The following is an 18,552-nucleotide window of genomic DNA, read 5'->3' on the forward strand; positions in this document are numbered from 1 at the left end:
GCTTTTCTCTCATACGTAAAAAAAAATGCAGAGGATGATTATATACAGCAGGTGCAGTGTTCCCTTTAAGCCAATCTGAATGGTGCTTACTCTGGATAAAGAAAGAAAATGTGATTGGGAAAGACACAACAATAAGATTCAGTATTCAGCAATAACTAGGCAGGCCACTTGCAGTACAGAGATTGGTGACACAATTAAAATGAAATAGGGAGCAGAGATATTACAACTTCTAGTCAAATAGTTCCTGGTTTGTTTTTATTTTGAGCACTTGGATGAGTTGAATCTATTTTGGGACGTTCAGATGACAAAAAGTTTTAATAATAATACTGTCTGGTTTGAAGGATGACGGGATGAAGAAAATTCTATTGGAAGTACATTCCTGGAGCAGCAAATTGCCTTGGCTACTCTTTCCGAGATTGGCTAGGAAAATCTGGCAGCAATAGTCCATTCCACTCTGGAGAAGGATGGCCTGGAAGCATATGATTATATAATACTGATAAACCTAAGAGCGACCCTAGCTATTATCCAAATGGAAAGACCAGTAGGGAACCTACGGTATTTAAGCTGCCTTGAACTTTCCAAGAAAGCAAACAACAGTAGAAAGTTTTGCCAAGTATCAGCTATGGTGTGATGTAATGATATGCCATTTGTAATAGGCACGTGGCTCCGATTACAGTACATAACACTAGATGGAAAGCTGCATGCTAACCAGGGGAAGGAACCTAGGATTTGTAATTTATTTAAACATCTCCTTACATGCCATGACTGAAAGGGGAGGGACAGCTGCCCCTGCTTTGCTAACTGTTCACAGGGCACCTTCCCCAGATACTCTCTTGCGAGTGATGTGCTCCAAGTGGGCTCTCTCTGAGGTGTCCAGCTCGATCTTGTACTTGGCTAGAATCTTCAAGATGGGACGAAGCTTTAGCCACCACTGCATTTTGGGGATGCGATGTCTGTCGAAGAAGGATAAAGGTAAGGTCAGTATCTTCACGGCAGCGGTCATCCATCCCACTGCAACATATTTGATGGCTGCAGCTACACTGTCTTTGAGAGATATTTACCCGAGCTTGGGAAACTTGTAGGAAGCTATGATAATGGATTCCCAACTAATAATTCCGGATTAACTTAACTTTCCATGGTACACTTTCTGATTTTTCCTACAGAGAAGACTTACTCAAAATCTGTTTCTTCTTTGAGTTCTGCAATGGGCTGAAATACCAGGGCACGTCTGCGCATACCCAGCAGGCAAGCTGAATCAGCAGTGTTGGCAAAGATACGACCTGCAAAAGGAGCATATAAAATGTTAACGTTTTTAATGGAAGCTTAGGTTTTTATTCTTCTATTGAAAGCTGCACTGGAAAGCATTTATTTTGAAACATGGGGTGTAAAGCAGAGGTCTCCAACCTTGGCAACTTTAAGACTTGTGGACTTCAACTCCCAGAATTCTCCAGCCAGCTCTGGCTGGAGAATTCTGGGAGTTGAAGTCCACAAGTCTTAAAGTTGCCAAGGTTGGAGACCTCTGGTATAAAGGGATACATTGGAATTTAGCAGAAAAATCTTCCATTAAAAAAACAAACCCTGAAATTAAGTACTGCGTCAGGCTTTGAATATATGCGAAAAGATCTTAAGCACTGACTTCGATCAATCGACCCCAAAATTCAAGGCCATCATAGATCGTATCAAACCTCTGGTGTAGATACTCCTTTGCTTACTGTAATTGATTTTTTTTTTCCTATCCTGCTTATTACCAGTAAAGGTGTGGCTGCCCACCAATCTAAGAGGCAATCCAATGGAAAGCTCCAACATACCATGCCTGGAGCACTCTTTGATCTTGCCGGACATCCATGCCACAGCTTTGGCACCCATTTTTGTTCCGAAGTTTCGGTCAAATGGAGTCGGTGACCCACCCTGTGAAGATAGAAGGAGAATCATATTAAATTAGGGGTTAAACCTTAGAGTTATAGAAGTGTGATGAGGACAGTAGCTTGAAGCTTGAAAATCTTTGGGTAGAAAGAACTGCAGTGATGGTGTTGAGACAGGTAAGGAAACAGGGTTCAGTGGGCTACTGGGGCTTTTCTGCCCAAGCATACTGATTACAGTAGGTGAGTTCACAAGAGAGTATCAAGTCTGATCTTTCCGATGTACCTGCTGCATATGTCCCAAAACGTTCTTTCTGGTATCAAAGACACCTTTTCCTTCCTCTGAATACAAATTATATATGAAATCTGTGGTATAGTGTTCATTGCATTTTTCATTCCTGGAAGTGAAGAAAAGAGGCATTTATGCAGCACGAAAACATAGATTTGACTAAATAGTCCATAAAATGGATAATGTTTTGGTATAATACCGTCAAAAGGGCATTTTATTTCAGAATGTTTTTGACAACTCTTGCATATAGTTCTATCTGCCTATTTTATTCACACAGTCTTCTTGCTTCACTGTGTAGAGTTGTAATTGCAGGAATGTTCCAATCTCGGATGGCAAACCTCAGATAAAGAATGTTTCCAAGCAAATACAACTCAGGTAAACAAAGTCACTAATCTAAAGGAGGATTAGAGAGAGGAAGTAAACATATGTTAGACTTTAACTAGAGATAATTAATTGTATGGATTACTATGCTAAACAGTAACAAAAGTTAAGCAGTAACCAAAGTTAACCAATGATGGAGGATAATTAAAAATGTGTGTAAATGCAAGACTAGACTCCAATAAAGATCATCATGATTCAGTTGTTCATGATCAAACAACTCAACTGCCTCGTCATTACAACACACTGATTAAAATCTCATTTTCATTTTACAGCCTATAATTTGTAGTTGTTGATGCTGTAAATTATGAGTACCAATGTTCAATCCACCTTGAAAGCACTTTGTGGAAGAAGGTGGATTTCAAAGAGCAGTCAAAGACAGTTCTTCAATCTTTGAGAAAAATCTGGCTCTTTTGAGCATCCCGTACTTATTTTCATCAAATGTAAACTTGGCCTCTAATCTTGTCCCCTTGCACAGAAATCAGCTGCTGCCCTTGTTTTGGTATATGCCTCAGCATGAGGAAAAAGCATGGACGTATTTTATAGGTATTAAAATAAAGGAGAATATTTGTAGCTCGGGGTTGAAATGAGGAGTACTTGATGTTCTCTGAGCTGGCTTGTTTTCTTGAAGATGTTTCATTACCCAAACCAGACAATACCATCAGTGCTATTTTGAGTAAGGAAACGTCTGCAAGAAAGCAAGCAAGCTCCGAGAGCACCAAGGACTCCTCCTCAGTTATTAAAATGCCTGTGCTGTTTTCCACAATATTCCACTGAATGGGAAACTTACGACCTTCCTCAGCTACAGCTAGTTGTAGAAGGATGCTGTCTATTTATAATATCTAAATCAGTATTTCTTAACTTTGGCAACTTTAAGACATATGGACTTCAGCTCCCAGAAGCATGGTTGGGTGGAGAGTTAGGAGTAGAAGGCTCTGCTGGCTGGAGAATTCTGGGAGTTGAAGTCCACAAGTCTTAAAGTTGCCAAGGTTGGACACCCCTGATCTAGATCAATACTTCTGAATTTTGGAAACTTAAGAAGTATGGCCTTCTACTCCTAACTCTCCACCCAACCATGCTTCTGGGAGTTGTAGAAGGTTGTCAAGGTTGGACACCCCTGATCTAGAGAAATCTTCCCAGAAGATCCAATACTTCATTTCTCATGGTGCTTATTAGCCAAAATAAGTGAAAAAAGTAAGCTAACATGTAAAATGCTGTTGTTCATTTGAGACACTGGATTATGGTAAAAGAAAGGGTCTTGTTTCTCTACAGAATGGTAGGCTGGGCTGCCTGAAATGCCTTGCAGCTCATTTTGCTGTTATTGTAGCTGAAGATGAGCATAATATTCATTCTATATTTAGCAACATGTAAACTGCTAAGTAGCGAATGGGCACTTCTGGCTATAATATGCTGGTTGAAAAGCTGTTCTACGTTTCCCTACTCCTACAGTACAGTGCCAGCAATGTTGGAGAACTGGTAATTTTTTTTTTCTGCCATAGTTAAGCTAGGTTGTTGTTGTTTTTTAGGCCATAGGTAAAATGTGGCAAAACTAACGTTTTAGAGGACGCGGCACACTTCAAAAATAATTCATACAGGTATAGCATCTTTCTACAAGTCATTAAAATAGTTCCAATTTTTTTCAGGTTCCACTGAAGTATGAAAAATATGTTCAGATTTTTTTTTTCAGATTCCGTAACACTCTGGAAAAAAAACCTGCAGCTGCGATAATTAGATTTCTCAAAGGAAGACTGCACTTGCATGCAATCTGAAGTATTTCTGAATTACTTTCAGAATTACTTTCAAAGCATGCACAATCCTAGTAATTCTGTGTTCTGTGAAGAAAGTCCCAATTTATTTTGGGAGAATGTTGCACACTACAATTACAGCAACATATGCATACAAATACTCTTGCTTCTGTTTCTCTTGCAAAGTGTCAGCCTTTTCCAGACAGGGAAATCAAAATGATAAATACTATTTTTTATTGTAAAGTTACAGTAACAAAATCTTGCAAGTCTGAACATGCTTCTTCCCTCCTTGTCTAGTAAGAGGACTAGGAAGAGTCCCTACAGAGACATTTTCTCAAATTACATTCCTGCTTTGGACTCAGATTTATTTTGTCAAATAGTTGTCTAGGCTGCAGCTCTACCTCCTGTTTCTCAAAGTTCTTTTCATATCCCATTCCAAAAAGGAGTATCTTTCATCACACTTAGAGAACTCAATGATTTCTAAACTTTTAATCCCCTCTGATAAGTTTAATCAGTACCTCAATATTAGGCCTCTTTTCACTGTGGTTTTCATTTTCTCAGTCAGATGTTCCACATTCACCTGTAAACCAAAGAAAAAATGGCAACATTGTTTTTATCCCGCAAATTGTACATTAACACATTTCAAATACAACACTGTAGATATTATTACACTAGTGAAGCCGCTAACTTTACCACATCCTTATTACAGAATCAAAATGCAGCCTCCCCAATGGAAATACTTTTCCATATCAATTCCAATATTAGGTAGTATATTTATGTATTAAAGCTAACGATAACGTTTGAATTTGTGGATATGAGCACACTAAATAATTCTGTTTGAGAATATCAAATTGCATGATGTCTATATCTATTTGTATTAGTGAAGGCAGAGCCAGCATCCACAGTGACAAATGTCTTAAAGTTGTGAATTAATTTGCTCTCTCTTCTCAATTGTCCAATTGCTTCTGACTGAAGACAAACATTGGGGAAAAAGTAATAAAGAGATGTAATAGGCATTCTCCTCTGGAGGGAGACAGGAAATTATATTGCATCTCTCTAAATAAAAGACAAGGGCAACAAGCAATTGTAATTTCTCTTAGGAACTATTAATAACCACAATTACACCCACTGCAGAAATCAAGCAATGTTATCTGATTGGGCTGGAAGAGCAAATCACACAGAGAAACAGCCAATGTGTTCTGTTCCATTCATTTCTCTAATAAGTGGTGTTGTAATTACAATTAGAGTTACATTAGAAGTTTAATATCCACAGTAAAATATGTTGATAAGTATAGGTGTGTGTTGGTGGGGAGGGGAAAAGATGCTCTTCCAATCTTATAGTACATCAGAACACAACTGGAGATGGGGTCAAGAGTCTATTTTTTTTAACACCTTGGAGGTTGTGAAGGCTGGGATATGAACAAACAGGCTTAGGCCAATTCCAACACAAATAAGTGGCTTTGGATGCAAAAGCCCACAAATTTCAGAGATATTCTATTTTGGCTCTAGACAGAGTTGTGCTTCCCTGTGGCGAATTGGTTTTCATGGACTGCTTCAAGATCAGTGATAGCTAGAACCAAGAGGACTTTTGTATAGATCCGTTTGGTGTACCCAGCCTGGATCGGGCACTTATATGATGGTCCCTTAGTGTCCTGATTACTGCAATGTACTCTACAAAAGCTCTACAGGGAGCTGCTATTGAAGTCACTCAGAAATTACAACAGGGTGCAAAACAATGATAGGTGCAAAGTATTGGTTCTTCCACTCCAAGAAGAGCCCTAGTTACCAGTTGGTTTCCAGGAACAGGCTAAGGTGTTGGCTATCACCTTTAAAGCCCTTCATGATACCAGACTTGGATATCTGTTGACTACCTTCTCCCTTTGATCTCTGCCCATCTTTAAGATTTGGAGCAGAAGGCTCTCTTTTGACCTTACCTGAAGGATCTTCAGGACTCTTAGATCCCACTTTCTCAATCACTGCCCCCATCCCTCTGCAACAGCCAGCTGGGCTCCAGCCCTGTTATGTTTTGACAGAACTATTCAGATTTGGCTGCTTGGACAAGCCTTAAGGATTATCTTGAGAGAGTTAGCTTAGCCGCTATAAAAAGGGAGCAAGGGTTATTCGTGCATTTCCTGGGGTGAAGGTGATTAAATTTATGAGCCATGGTTGCTCCTTTACAGTGGGAAGTTATTGCTGTGTTTTCATTTGTATTATTGTTCTGGAAATGTATCAGCCACTTAAAGTCGGACATGGCTGGAGTGTCATATTAACTTAGTAAAATATCATAGTAGCAACAACAAACAAACAAACTTAATCCTCAGGCAGCAGTATGTTTCCGATAACATGAATTCCCTCTAGTTTGTAACTGGTATTTTTCCCCCTGCTCTACCAAGAAGTTCAGGGTTCTTCTAAGATGCAATAGAGCTCATTTGTTCAAATACTGGGTCCAGTTCTTCGCCTAGTTCAGAGGTCCCCAAACTTGGCAACTTTAAGACTTGTGGACTTCAACTCCCAGAATGCTGGCTGAGGAATTCTGGGAGTTGAAGTCCACAAGTCCTAAAAGTTGCCAAGTTTGGAGACTTCTGGCCTAGATTATCAACACATATAATTCTCCTAGGGCCAGGTAGGCAGTTATAGAGCAAACATTTGCCTCTGCAAAAGATGTTCACCTCCAAGTCATGGATGGTGAAAGGATCTTCATAAATGTAGGCAGCATCTGCTCCAGCTGATAAGCCTGCCATAGTAGCCAGGTAGCCACAATAGCCTCCCATGGTTTCAATGATGAACACCCGCCGTTTGGTGCCAGCTGCAGACTGTTTGATGCGGTCACAAGTCTAGGGAGAAAACAAACCAGGCAGAAAAAAAAGAAAAGCCTTGAATGGGAGCTGGAAAATATTTCGGGGGGAACCATCTGAAGAAAGTTAGCTTAGCTACTATAAAAAGGGAGCAAACTCCACTCCCTTCCAGCACTGATGATGTTACCTAGTTGAGTGATGAAATATTTTCAAGCAAACAACCAAGCTCCACTAAGGATTCCATAGTCTTAGTTTTTATTTCTTAAGACTTAAGTCATTTTTATTTAAATATAAAAATGATCCTATTGAAAAAAGGGGATGGTATGGTGGCTCAGAAGTGGAGCTCTCGCCTCACAATCAGGAGGCTGTGAGTTTGATCCTAGGTAGAGGCAGATAGTTCTCTCTCTGGGCACACTGAGAATGTATCTGCCGAACAAAACTCCGCGTTGGTGACAGGAAGGGCATCCGGCCATTATACACTCTACTAGCTCCATTCAGTTGCCCAGACTCCACCCCGCAAGGGATTATGGGTTCATTAAAATATGATGATGATTGAAGGAAGGGGATATATAAGAGAGAATGGGAGTGGGGAGGCATCTAGACCAGTGCAAGATATAAATACAGGTAGTCCTCAACTTACAACCACAATTGAGCCCCAAAATTGTGTTGCTAAATGAGACAGTGAATTTGTCCCATTTTACAACCTCTTTTTTGCCACAGTTCTTAAGTGAATTACTGCAGCTGGTAAATCAGTAACCCTGTTGTTAAGTGAATCTGGCTTCCCCATGGATTTTGCTTGCTGGAAGGTCACAAAAGATAAATCACATGACCTCAGGACACAGCAACGATCATAAATATGAGTCAGTTGCCTAGCATCTGAATTTTGATCCCATGGGGTCATGAGTGTGAAAAGACATAAGTCACTTTTTTCCAGTGGCGGCGTAACTTCAAACGGTCACTAAATGCACTGTTGTAAGTCGAGGACTACCTGTATATAACATGCAAAACCTTTCTTTTATATATATACATTGAGACAGATATTAATGCCTGCACTCTCTTGTCTATCCGGGGAGCAACTTTGCAAATGACCCAAGTGGGGCTCCATGTGCAAAGTGCAAACTCTGCCACTGAGCAATGTCCCCTCATTCATTTTAATTGCATGAAATTGCCTAAAACTTGGTTCATTGTTTAGTGATCATTTGGTTTGTTCTAGGATTACCAGGATCAGTACTCTCCAGATTTAGGACAGCTTTCTTTCAAAAGTATTAAGAGCTATGGTGGTGCAGTGGTTAGAATGCAATATTGCAGGCTAATCCTGATTTCTAGGAGTTCAATCCTGACTGGCTCAAGGTCGACTCAGCCTTCCATCCTTCCGAAGTCAGTAAAATGAGGGCCCAGATTGTTGGGGGCAATAGGCTGACTCTAATAAACCGCTTAGAGAGGACTCTCAAGCACTGTGAAGCGCTATATAAATCTAAACGCTATTGCTCTTGCTAGTTTCAAATTCCTACAGCCTACTTAAAACTTGCAGATGGTAAACCCTAAACCTGTATCCTCTATGACTTGAAACTCAAGATAAACAAAATGATATTAATGATTTTTGAATTGTCAGGTCTTTTTCTTTCTTCAAGATCTGTTCTTGGCTCCTGTGCACAGGACATACTTGTTGCTATTGCAAACCTATTCCTCACTTCAAAAATGTGAATTTAAGCCCTGGTTAAGATTCTGCCCGTGGTGAGTTTTTCCTGAACCGGAACTGGGATGCTAGCAAAGCACTTACTGAGGTTATGGTGTTGAGGGCTGTGTCTGCACCGATGCTGAAGTCAGAACCAGGAACATTGTTAGAAACAGTCGCAGGAATCACACAGATCGGGATGCAGAGCTCTTCATATTTGCACCGCCCTTCAATTATTTCCATACTGCCAGTAAAAGCCTACCAAACGGAAGAAAAATGAGGGGGAATTCTATTATCCAACCGGGAATCCAACTTCCTAAATTTGTTCAGATGCTGCACTCAAAACCCCAAGATTGAAAGCATCATCCTCTTGAAGCTTCCAGCTCCTCCCCTTTCCCTCGCTACTGATAATAAAGGAACCTCATTCCCATTATCATTCTTTACCAGAATCAGATTTGCATCAAAATAAGCTCTGAACATGCTCTCCCTTGTTCAGCTGGTTTAAGATGCAGATGTCAGACGGAAGGTTTTTTTTTCCCCAGCCATCATTGAAACACATTTTGCCTGAGGAAAGAGATCTGTGGAATATGATCTCACTTAGCTATGTCTTCGTATTGATCCAATGTAAGATCAGTGAGTTAATGTAATTGCTGAACTCTCCACAGGCCTACCTCAAAACCTCCAATGATAATCAGCCCATGGATGTTAAAAGTGGCTATGGTGTTGCTGATTTCCTCAAAATATTTCTTGGGTAGAGTCCTATGATCAAACAGACGAAATCAATAAAATGTATCAATGATCCTCCTATACACAGTCCCTTTAATTCAGTCACAGAAAGTACCAGAAAGTTCTCCATTAACCCAGAAGCTTCTTAGTCACCCTCATCAGAGAACTGACCAACCTGAGTCAGCATAGGATGTGCTTGGAGCTTTTCAGTTATTCCCAGTGCTATTAGCCCTTGACTTATGACCACATTTGAGGCCGGGATCTTGGTTGTTAAACAAAGCGGACAATAAGTGAGACATCACGTGACTGCTTTGCTCAATGACCTGGCACTCCTGGGTATGGTTGTTAAGGGATCTCATAGGTCCCAGATAAGAAGCACGGATGCCTCAGAATAGGGGAGGCGTTGGGAGATTCCTCCACTGAAAATCCTTCCTGCCCAAATTCAAGCAGGATTTTCAATCTCTGAGAGAAGAGATTCTTGTACGAAGTCTGTGCTTGGTTTTCCTCTCCCTCCTGACATGCCCCACACTCCTTATCTTACCCCATTACTTCTCTTTTGACTCTCTTTTAAATTTGGGCCTTTTAGCAATATGTGCTTCAATTTATATCGGAAGAAAGCATTTCAATATGTTGATTTATTTTTAAGTATGTTATTTTATTATAACACCTCTGTCCCGTCATAATACCTTTTTGTTCCAAGGTTTGATCCACCTTTTCCAGTCCAACCACCAACTCCTGCCCATCCTATTTCTTCAATCTGAAAAAAGAAAGCAGAGCGGGGAAGGATTTCTTAGCTCGGCAACACAATTATTACGATCTTCTGCTCAATAGCCACACAATGGTGTGCAGAAGAAGGAATGTTTTAAGATACATGACAGACTTGTGAAAAAGCAAAAAGACATGGGACATAAATACAGTACATATGGTGATGCAGTGAATATTTAAAAATTAATATTTAGATGAAACTGAATTTTTTCTTAGTAGGACTTGCAGACAAGTCAACTAGAAAAGGCTCGTGAACATACATGGGAATTGCAGCAAGACTATTATATGCACAAATATGGAATATAGAAAGATCCATAATGGAGGAATGGATTGTGAAGATGGCAGACTTTGCAGAAATGGCTAAAGTGACTTTTCTGATTGAGGCGGAACCATAATTTATAAACGACAATTCATAAAAGATTGGAAATCCTTTGTGGATGTTTTTGCTGAAAGTGAGAAATATAAATTGGTGCATTTGGAATTTATTGATTAAAAAGGTCAGTTTATGGGAAGGAACCAATGATTTGTTATTTGGGAGGATGAAATGATAATTACTATGCTTCTAGCTGCTGCAAAAAGATTGGTAGGTGTTTCTTTAGTGTTATCTCAGGGGTTTCCACAAAGAAGAGGGAGTCAATTATTCTTCAAAGCACCTGAAGGCAGGACAAGAAGCAACGGGTGAAACTGTTCAAGGAGAGAAGCAACCTAGAACTAAGGAAAGTTTTCCTGACAGAACAATTAATCAGTGGAACAACTTGCCTCCAGAAGTTGTAAATGATCCAACACTGGAAGTTTTAAAAAGAGATTGGATAACCATTTGTCTGGAGTGGTATAGGGTTCCCTGTCTGAGCAGCGGGTTGGACTAGAAGACCTCCAAAGTCCCTTCCAACTCTGTTATTCTATATTCTATTTTTTTCCTTTTCTTTTGTTATTTAGAGTTTTGTATTCTTTCATATTACTTTCCTTTTTCTACTTTTTTTTTTCTTTTTCCATAATTACTTTTCAATCTTACAGAAATTTTTCTTTTAACAAAAATATGTTTTTTTTAAAAGAATGCTTTAAGAAAGAAACTTCCTTGGCTTCTTGATGGAAACTGATTTTTAGCTTATTTGAGCCTAAGTCAAAATTGTCCCATTTTTGTCCCTTTGGAAGGGCTTTTGAGGCTATAAATATGTGTTTTCTACTCTTATTTTGAAGAAAAACATAATTAAAAGTGGTGATGCTGAAAATTAGTCATTCTGCTGCAGAATTCAAAGTACCCATTGTGGATATTTATTTATTTATTTGATTTGTCAATCTCTTACAAGATAACAGGTATAAGTATAAACATAGTTATGAATTCATGGATACATATAAGAAAAATAAAAAGAAACAATAGGACAGGGACGGTAGGCATGTTGGTGCGTTTATGCAGACCTCTTAGGAAAGAGGTGAGGTCAATAGTAGACAGTCTAAAGTTAAAGTTTTTGGGGTTTGGGGAAGAAACCACAGAGTCAGGTAGAGTATTCCAGACATTGACCACTCTGTTACTGAAGTCGTATTTCCTGCAATCAAGTTTGAGTTTGTATCTATTATGTGCTCTTGTGTTGTTATGGTTGAAGCTGAAGTATTCATTGACAGATAGGACATTGCAATGTATGATTTTATATACTATACTTAGATCGGACCGAAGACGGCGTAGTTCTAGGTTTTCTAGGTCTAGAATTTCAAGTCTGGTGGCATAAGGTATTCTGCTATAAGTAGAGGAGTGGAGAACTCTTATTGTGAAATTTTGGCAATGCAAAGCAAAAAAAAAAAAATGTCTGAGAATCACAAGTGGATCACAGGTTGTCCACTCCATTCTAAGAGAAATGGATGGAACAGGTTAAATGAATTACCTTTCCTTCAGCAAGGCCCTCAAACCCATCATGCACAGCCAGCATCTTATGCCCATGGATCAAGCCAATTCTGACTGTGGATCTCACAGCTGCATTCATGCCTGCAGCTGGTGCACCTACGTTCATCACTGCCAAATTGTAGCCACTCTGGAAGAAAAAAAAAAGGATCAAGCTAAAGTCAGAAATGGCTTCCGATATATACACACATCCCCCCACCCCTTCAAAGTACTATTGGTCTTGGGATTCCTTTGGAGGAACCAACCTGGAGGCCACAAAGACCCAGCCAGACTGCTCAGTTTAGAATCGAATTTTAATATTATCAATTGGGAATGGCTGTAGTTGTCCAAACTCCCAGAGCGGAGCAGAAGATACCTAGGTTTCTTCCTAGCATGATACATCACTCTGTCAAACACAAAGGATACTTAGTGGAGGGGGGAAGGGGTCTATCTCTCTATTTCTATTTTCCATCCAAATACCAAGTAAATGGGCACATATTCAATCACTCTAACCAGGACATTTCATACTACAAAAGGAAATATGAAAACCCGTTTTCTAGAATCCCAGCTTTATTCTAGAATCTAGATCATATAATATGAGCTGTAGTGGTGCAGTGGTTAGAATGCAGTATTGCAGGCTAATTCTGCTGACTGCCAGCAGTTCGATCCTGACCAGGCTCAAGGTTGACTCGGCCTTCCATCCTTCCGAGGTCGGTAAAATGGGGACCCAGATTGCTGGGGGCAATAGGCTGACTCTGTAAACCGCTTAGAAAGGGTTGTAAAGCACGGTGAAGTGGTGCATAAATCTAACTGCTAAGGCTATTGTTTATTTGTTTTCTCTCACTAGGAGCAGTTTTCCCGATTTTTCAGGCAGAGAAAGGACTTACACATCTACTGGTACTCAATCTTTCTAACTGCCACCTCTAACGTGCCAATGTTGGGTTCTGCCATTGAGCAGTAGGTTTTTGTTTTTGTTTTGTTTTTTGGCTGCCATGCATTCTCCTCCCATTCCAACCCATTACCTTGGCTGAGGGAGGACGCACGTGGGCCAAAACCTTGTACACATTCCAGTTATTCATAAAACTCCTGTGGGCAACAAGAAAATGATGGTGGATATTTTATCAGCCATGAGCTTTGCAGATGAAAGAAGAATTCTGAACATTTGAAAGAATGATAAAAATGCTCGTTGTTGTTTCCCTATTTACACACACACACATACAAAACCACCCGTTGGATAAGCTAACTTCAAGGTAACAGTAGCAAATAATGAAAAAAGGATAGGAAATGGCATGTAGCCAAACTTAGCTGATCTCAAAAAGCAAACAGGATGGTCCTGGATCAGTCTTGGTTAGGGGACCAACAAGGCTATACTGGAAGGTTGAAAAATATCCCTGAAAAGGCAACAGTAAATCTGGGTGGCTGCATGGACACATGAAACTACAGAGATATGTCCATGCAGGAGGAGAGGTTTGAAACTTTACTCTTCAAAGTTAATCTGACATATAAATATAGCTCTGTGCATAAAGAAAGTGCTTCAGATACCTTGTGACGGTAGCATTGCCTTAGTATAGTCTTTCTGACACATGTCAGAGAAGGGCAGGACCAAATCTAAAATAAATAGAGCCACTTCTCCTGTTTTTTCCTCCTTGTTGTCCCCTTTCTCTTTCCTATCTTTTATTTTCTCCTCCTTCGTTTCTTTCTGTTCAAACTAAGCCTCACCTTCCTCTGAGCTTGAGAGCATCATCAAACCGTCCTTCAGTCATTGCTGTTGTGACATCTTTGGTCTGTGGAAAGAAGTGGAAACAGTTACCTGATTCTTACACACAGAGCTTGTCCGCTGCCTGTAAAATATTCCATCATTTACTCACACAAGAAATTGGGAAGAGGAGAATATTTATATTTTTAGAGAGAGATGGGTCTCTCTTGGCTTGGTGGCACAACTGCAGATAATCCTCACTTAATGATGGCAATTGGGACCAGAAATTTCATCACTAAGCAAGGTGGTTGTAAAAAGTGACGTCACGTGACTACGCCACACCACACCGCTTAAGAGACAGCAATCCCAGCACTCCTATTGTTGTTAGTGAGGTTCATGGGTCATTAAATGAGGACTTCCTTTCAACTTCTTGCCGGCGTCTCACAAGCAAGGTCAATAGCATGAAGTCACAAGTCCCAGGTGTTTGATAAGCAGGCCAGCAAGTAAATTCCAAGGGAAGGATGGCCAACGAGGCAGCACAGCTGGGCCGGGGGATAAGCTTCTGCAGAGTGAGGGAAGATGCGAGCATCTTACCAGAATGACTTGCGACCTCCCCTACTGACTTGGGAAGCTGGCAAGGAAGGTTTCAAATGGTGATTATGTGACCATGGGACACTGAGTCTATTCTAAGTGGAAGCTAGTTGCCAAATGCTGGTCATGTGATAGCGGGGATGCAACTGCAGTGATTGGTCATTAAGTACCACTAGTTCAGCACCTTCATAAATGGTCACTGAATGAGTGGTCATTGAACAAGGACTACCTATATTTGAATATTATACATGGTCAAAGTGCAAAGCAACAGATACTATTAAATCTATGAAAAGAAGGAAAACTTCAGGTTCTATTGAATGTTATCACAGATATATACTGTAGTTTTGTTGCTCTTCCACTACTAGATAATAACGTTGATGATGCTTTTCTGCAAGCAGTTTTTCCTAGCTTTCTTTAATCTGTCTTTTTGAAGGCTGGTAAAGATTGTGGTGATTATGGAAATTGCTGAGCAGTTTTACTATATAATAGCCTAGGCAGAGGTGGGATTCTACCAGTTTGCACCTATTTGCTAGAACCAGTTGTTAACATTCTAAGCAGTTCGGAGAACCGGTTGTTAGAATAAATTACTGGCCTAATCCTGTAAGGAAGGCAGGAAGGAATCATTCTGGTGTTGCTTACAGAAACTGCCTCTCCGTTAACCCTGATTACATTCTTGACAGGACTAGACTTCCTGTCTCAGAAACTTATCTGGAGTTTTTTTTCCTTCCTTTGCTGGTACTTTGCTTGTGTGGAGTGACCATTCAAAGTTACAATGGCACTGAAAAAGGTGACTTGTGACCATTTTTCACACTTACAACTGTTGCAACATCCCCACAGTCATGAGAGGCCAGGCGAGGAGATGCGTGCCTCGATGTGAGTGATATTGAGTTGGCCACACCCACCCAGTCACATGACCACCAAGCCATGCCCACCAACTAAGCCACACCCACAGAACCAGTTGTTAAAAAAATCTGAATCCCACCCCTGAGCCTCGGTCTTTCTCCATTAGAAGGTACTGTTTTTGGAGAAACTGCAATTGTTCAGAAAGAGAAAGGGTTTGTTAAAACAAAAGAACCCACTCATATATGAAGGAAGATAAAATAATCTCCCACAGATTAGTGAGATAGGAGAGAAACGCTTACCACTTGAACACACTCCATAAGAGGAAGGCGGATGGCCTGATTACCAGACAGACTGACAACACATGCTGGGGTATCTGGAGTTCCTTCCATCAAAGCCATAACAGCTTCTACACCCATCCTGCTTCCCTGTGAGATTTTAAAAAAAAGGGATTCCTTTAAAAATATATTAGGGAAATTGGGACTTTCCCCAGATTTTCATGCCAGGTTATCTCATAACTGTCCGCAGCCACATCTAGATGACAGAACAGGCACAGGAGAGGCCCCTCTCTGCTTACTCCAGTACTCTTCATTGCTTTATTAAATCACTGTGGTTCTTCAAGCAGAAAACTCAGGCTGCCACACCAAAGCCTGTAAGGGACTTAAGTTGCTGCTCTTCTGCTTATCCTCCCCTAATTTGGTACATTATTTAAGATGTAGGGTTGTGGTTGTGTTTTGCTACAACCCCCCCAGAGCTTGGAATCTCAATGGCAGTATGGGATATAAGATTACTTAAATATAATTATATCCTATAGTCCTGCACTTTCAAAACAGATTGTTTTTATACCCCCAAAAAGGAGGAAAGGCAAAGAAATCAACCTCACAGCTCTTTGCCCCAAGAATCTGAAGGATGTGTGTGTGTGTGTGTGTGTGTGTGTGTGTGTGTTTAATTCATTACATTTTAGGAAGATACAACTGAACTCGTGTTCAGTGCCAAATTCAAGCATGAAATGTAAGGTTATAAATAAGACTGAGACTCTAAGCATACAGTGAAATTTTTCAATAACTATGAAGAACTGCTGCCTATATCGAATGTTCAAGAATTACAGTCATCAGAACATAGGGGTTTCTTTAATTTTGACAACATTTTTTAAAGGGGGAGGTGGCAAAGCATGCCTACACCTCCTTATCTCTTCTCTAAGTAGCTGTATTTTTTTCTCCAGTCCTGTTGAAGAAAAATTTCTATTTGTTATTAGAAGGCAGTTTGGTAATTAGAACCAACTTTATCAAGTCAAGTCTTACCAATTACTGGGGGAGAAAAAACAATACACCTTAGCTTTTCCTAGATCAGTGATGTGAACTTATGACACGTGTGTTAAAGGTGACATGCCACATCACTGTGGGTGACAGCTAGCATTCACCAACATCCAAGAAAGCATGCCCCGTTTTTGTATGATTTCCAAAGACTCAGGAGGGTCTCTGAAGAACAGATTGTGCTCTTACAAGGCTTATGGACCCTCTGGATGTTGTGGGAGAGAAGCCATGATCTTGCATGGCCTCCCGAGCCTCCAAAAATTGCCTTAGAACAGGGCATCCTTTCATGTGGGTTGTGGAAGCTGGAAGAGCTCATTCTCCAAAGCTGCTTCAAGACTGAAGGTCTCATGAGACCCAGAACAGCCTCAGGTAAGGCTGCAGCAGCTTAACAACAGAAAGAGAACACACATGGCAGATTCGGGGGAGTGCTGGGCCATGGGAGCAATTGCACCATTCCCCAAGGTGCGCCTGCCTTGGGGAATAGCATGAGGTGGCCTGTTTGAGTGGCAGCAGTGGGGCTAGGGCTGAAGTCGAGGCCTGGGCCTGAACCTCAGGCCCAACTTTGGCATTGCTGCTGAGTGCTGTTATTCAGAATGGTCTAGATCAGGGGTCTGCAACCTTAAACACTCAAAAGAGATATTTGGACCCATTTCCCACAGAAAAGAAAATACCAGGAGCCAATAATTTAACAACCGGTGTGACTGGGTGGGTGTGACCAACTCGACATCACTCACTCCCACCCAGTCACCTCCTCCTCTGGAATATGGGGTGAGTCTCCATCCCCCGCCATCACCCTTACCTTCTCAGGCCAGGCAAGGAATGACAGGGAAGGGAGGGGCCGGCCAGTAGTGGGATCAGCCAACAGGGAGCCGCAGCAGAGGGCCAAAAGAGCCGCATGTGGCTCCAGAGCCACAGGTTGCAGACCCCTCATCTAGATGGGCAGATTGGGGGAGGGGGGGAGCTAGAAAATTGTTTCCTTTTTCTTCAGGGGTGGTGGTGACAAGAGTCAAGCTAGGCTTTTTCTGAATTTTTGACAGGCTGAATCCAAAAGGATTTGACGTCACTGTCCTAGAAAAATCACAAATCCATCCTCTTTTTTACCTCCACGGTTTTACGGTCTGAATGACTGAACAAGGTACTGCAAGAATCTTTTTTGAAAATGCTAATTTGCTCATCTCCTGATGCCAGAAATTTAGCAGTCTATGAGTGCAAAAGTCAAAAGGACTAAGATGCTTAAACGCCTGCTTTGTGTTCCAACACTTAACAAATACAGCATCGGGAAAATAAATCTAGAACAGAAGATTATTATTATTTTTACCAGAACACGATCAAAGGCAGAGGGAGTCCCACCACGCTGCACATGTCCTAGGATGGTGACTCTTGTATCAAAACCCAGGTTTTTCACAACCAGCTGGAGAAGGAAGAGAAATACAACATTGGGAGTGTTTGACAAAATCCCACAATTAATGCATCGAAAGTGGAATGCAGCCTCCGGAATCATGCAAATCTCAACACTCTTCCCCTCAAATAAAGTTTCTAGCTCTCAAGATTTTAAAGTCTTTTGGACAGGCAGCTTGCAGTTGTATGTGTCCAAGGGGCTATGGGGAGCATCTGCATTGAGGGGAAGAAGAATAGATACTGCCCGATTTGCTTGTGGACATGCACAGCTGTGGCAAGGTGGGAAGCTACCTGGAAGAAGTGTGTGTCTACTTCTTAAACATCATTCTTTTTCTTCTTCTTCTGAAAAATTTATTTTAGGCCCTATTTATGGGGGAGGGGAGGAATAATTCACCTGTCTTCAGTGACTAGAACTTCTATTGGGGCCATTTTGTAGCAGCTTCCATGAAATATGTCTACAGGCCCTTAACATTTGGAAATCCCAATGACTTAGTCAACTATATTTAATTCCCGAGCTGGGAAACATGAAGGAAATGGAGAGAAAAACAAGAAGAACAGAACCTTTCCTAGTTTGCTAAGAATTTTTGAATTGAGGAAGAAGCATTCAAA

General features: G+C 40.8%; 1 protein-coding gene across 4 annotated transcripts in view; it reads right to left on the reverse strand.

Moving 5' to 3' along the window:
* Positions 1–238: 238 nt before the first annotated feature.
* The window catches only part of PFKM (phosphofructokinase, muscle), a 52,461-nt gene continuing 34,147 nt past the window's right edge, over positions 239–18,552 (reverse strand). For all 4 annotated transcript variants that reach the window (XM_087956442.1, XM_087956441.1, XM_087956443.1 and 1 more), the window contains 14 exons: positions 17,864–17,956; positions 15,535–15,660; positions 13,825–13,889; positions 13,128–13,191; positions 12,110–12,256; positions 10,154–10,224; positions 9,413–9,500; positions 8,847–8,999; positions 6,941–7,105; positions 4,790–4,851; positions 2,146–2,257; positions 1,809–1,908; positions 1,175–1,280; positions 239–953 (listed from right to left, as the gene is read on the reverse strand). In XM_087956442.1, coding sequence (XP_087812568.1) covers positions 806–953; positions 1,175–1,280; positions 1,809–1,908; positions 2,146–2,257; positions 4,790–4,851; positions 6,941–7,105; positions 8,847–8,999; positions 9,413–9,500; positions 10,154–10,224; positions 12,110–12,256; positions 13,128–13,191; positions 13,825–13,889; positions 15,535–15,660; positions 17,864–17,956 — 1,500 coding nt within the window. In that variant the 3' untranslated portion in view covers positions 239–805. The remainder of the gene's footprint in view (positions 954–1,174; positions 1,281–1,808; positions 1,909–2,145; positions 2,258–4,789; positions 4,852–6,940; positions 7,106–8,846; positions 9,000–9,412; positions 9,501–10,153; positions 10,225–12,109; positions 12,257–13,127; positions 13,192–13,824; positions 13,890–15,534; positions 15,661–17,863; positions 17,957–18,552) is intronic.

The sequence above is a fragment of the Notechis scutatus genome, chromosome 2 (assembly GCF_049901735.1).
Source record: "Notechis scutatus isolate UNSWTSFEM ecotype Mainland chromosome 2, rNotScu1.2, whole genome shotgun sequence".
Classification (NCBI taxonomy): Eukaryota; Metazoa; Chordata; class Lepidosauria; order Squamata; family Elapidae; genus Notechis; species Notechis scutatus.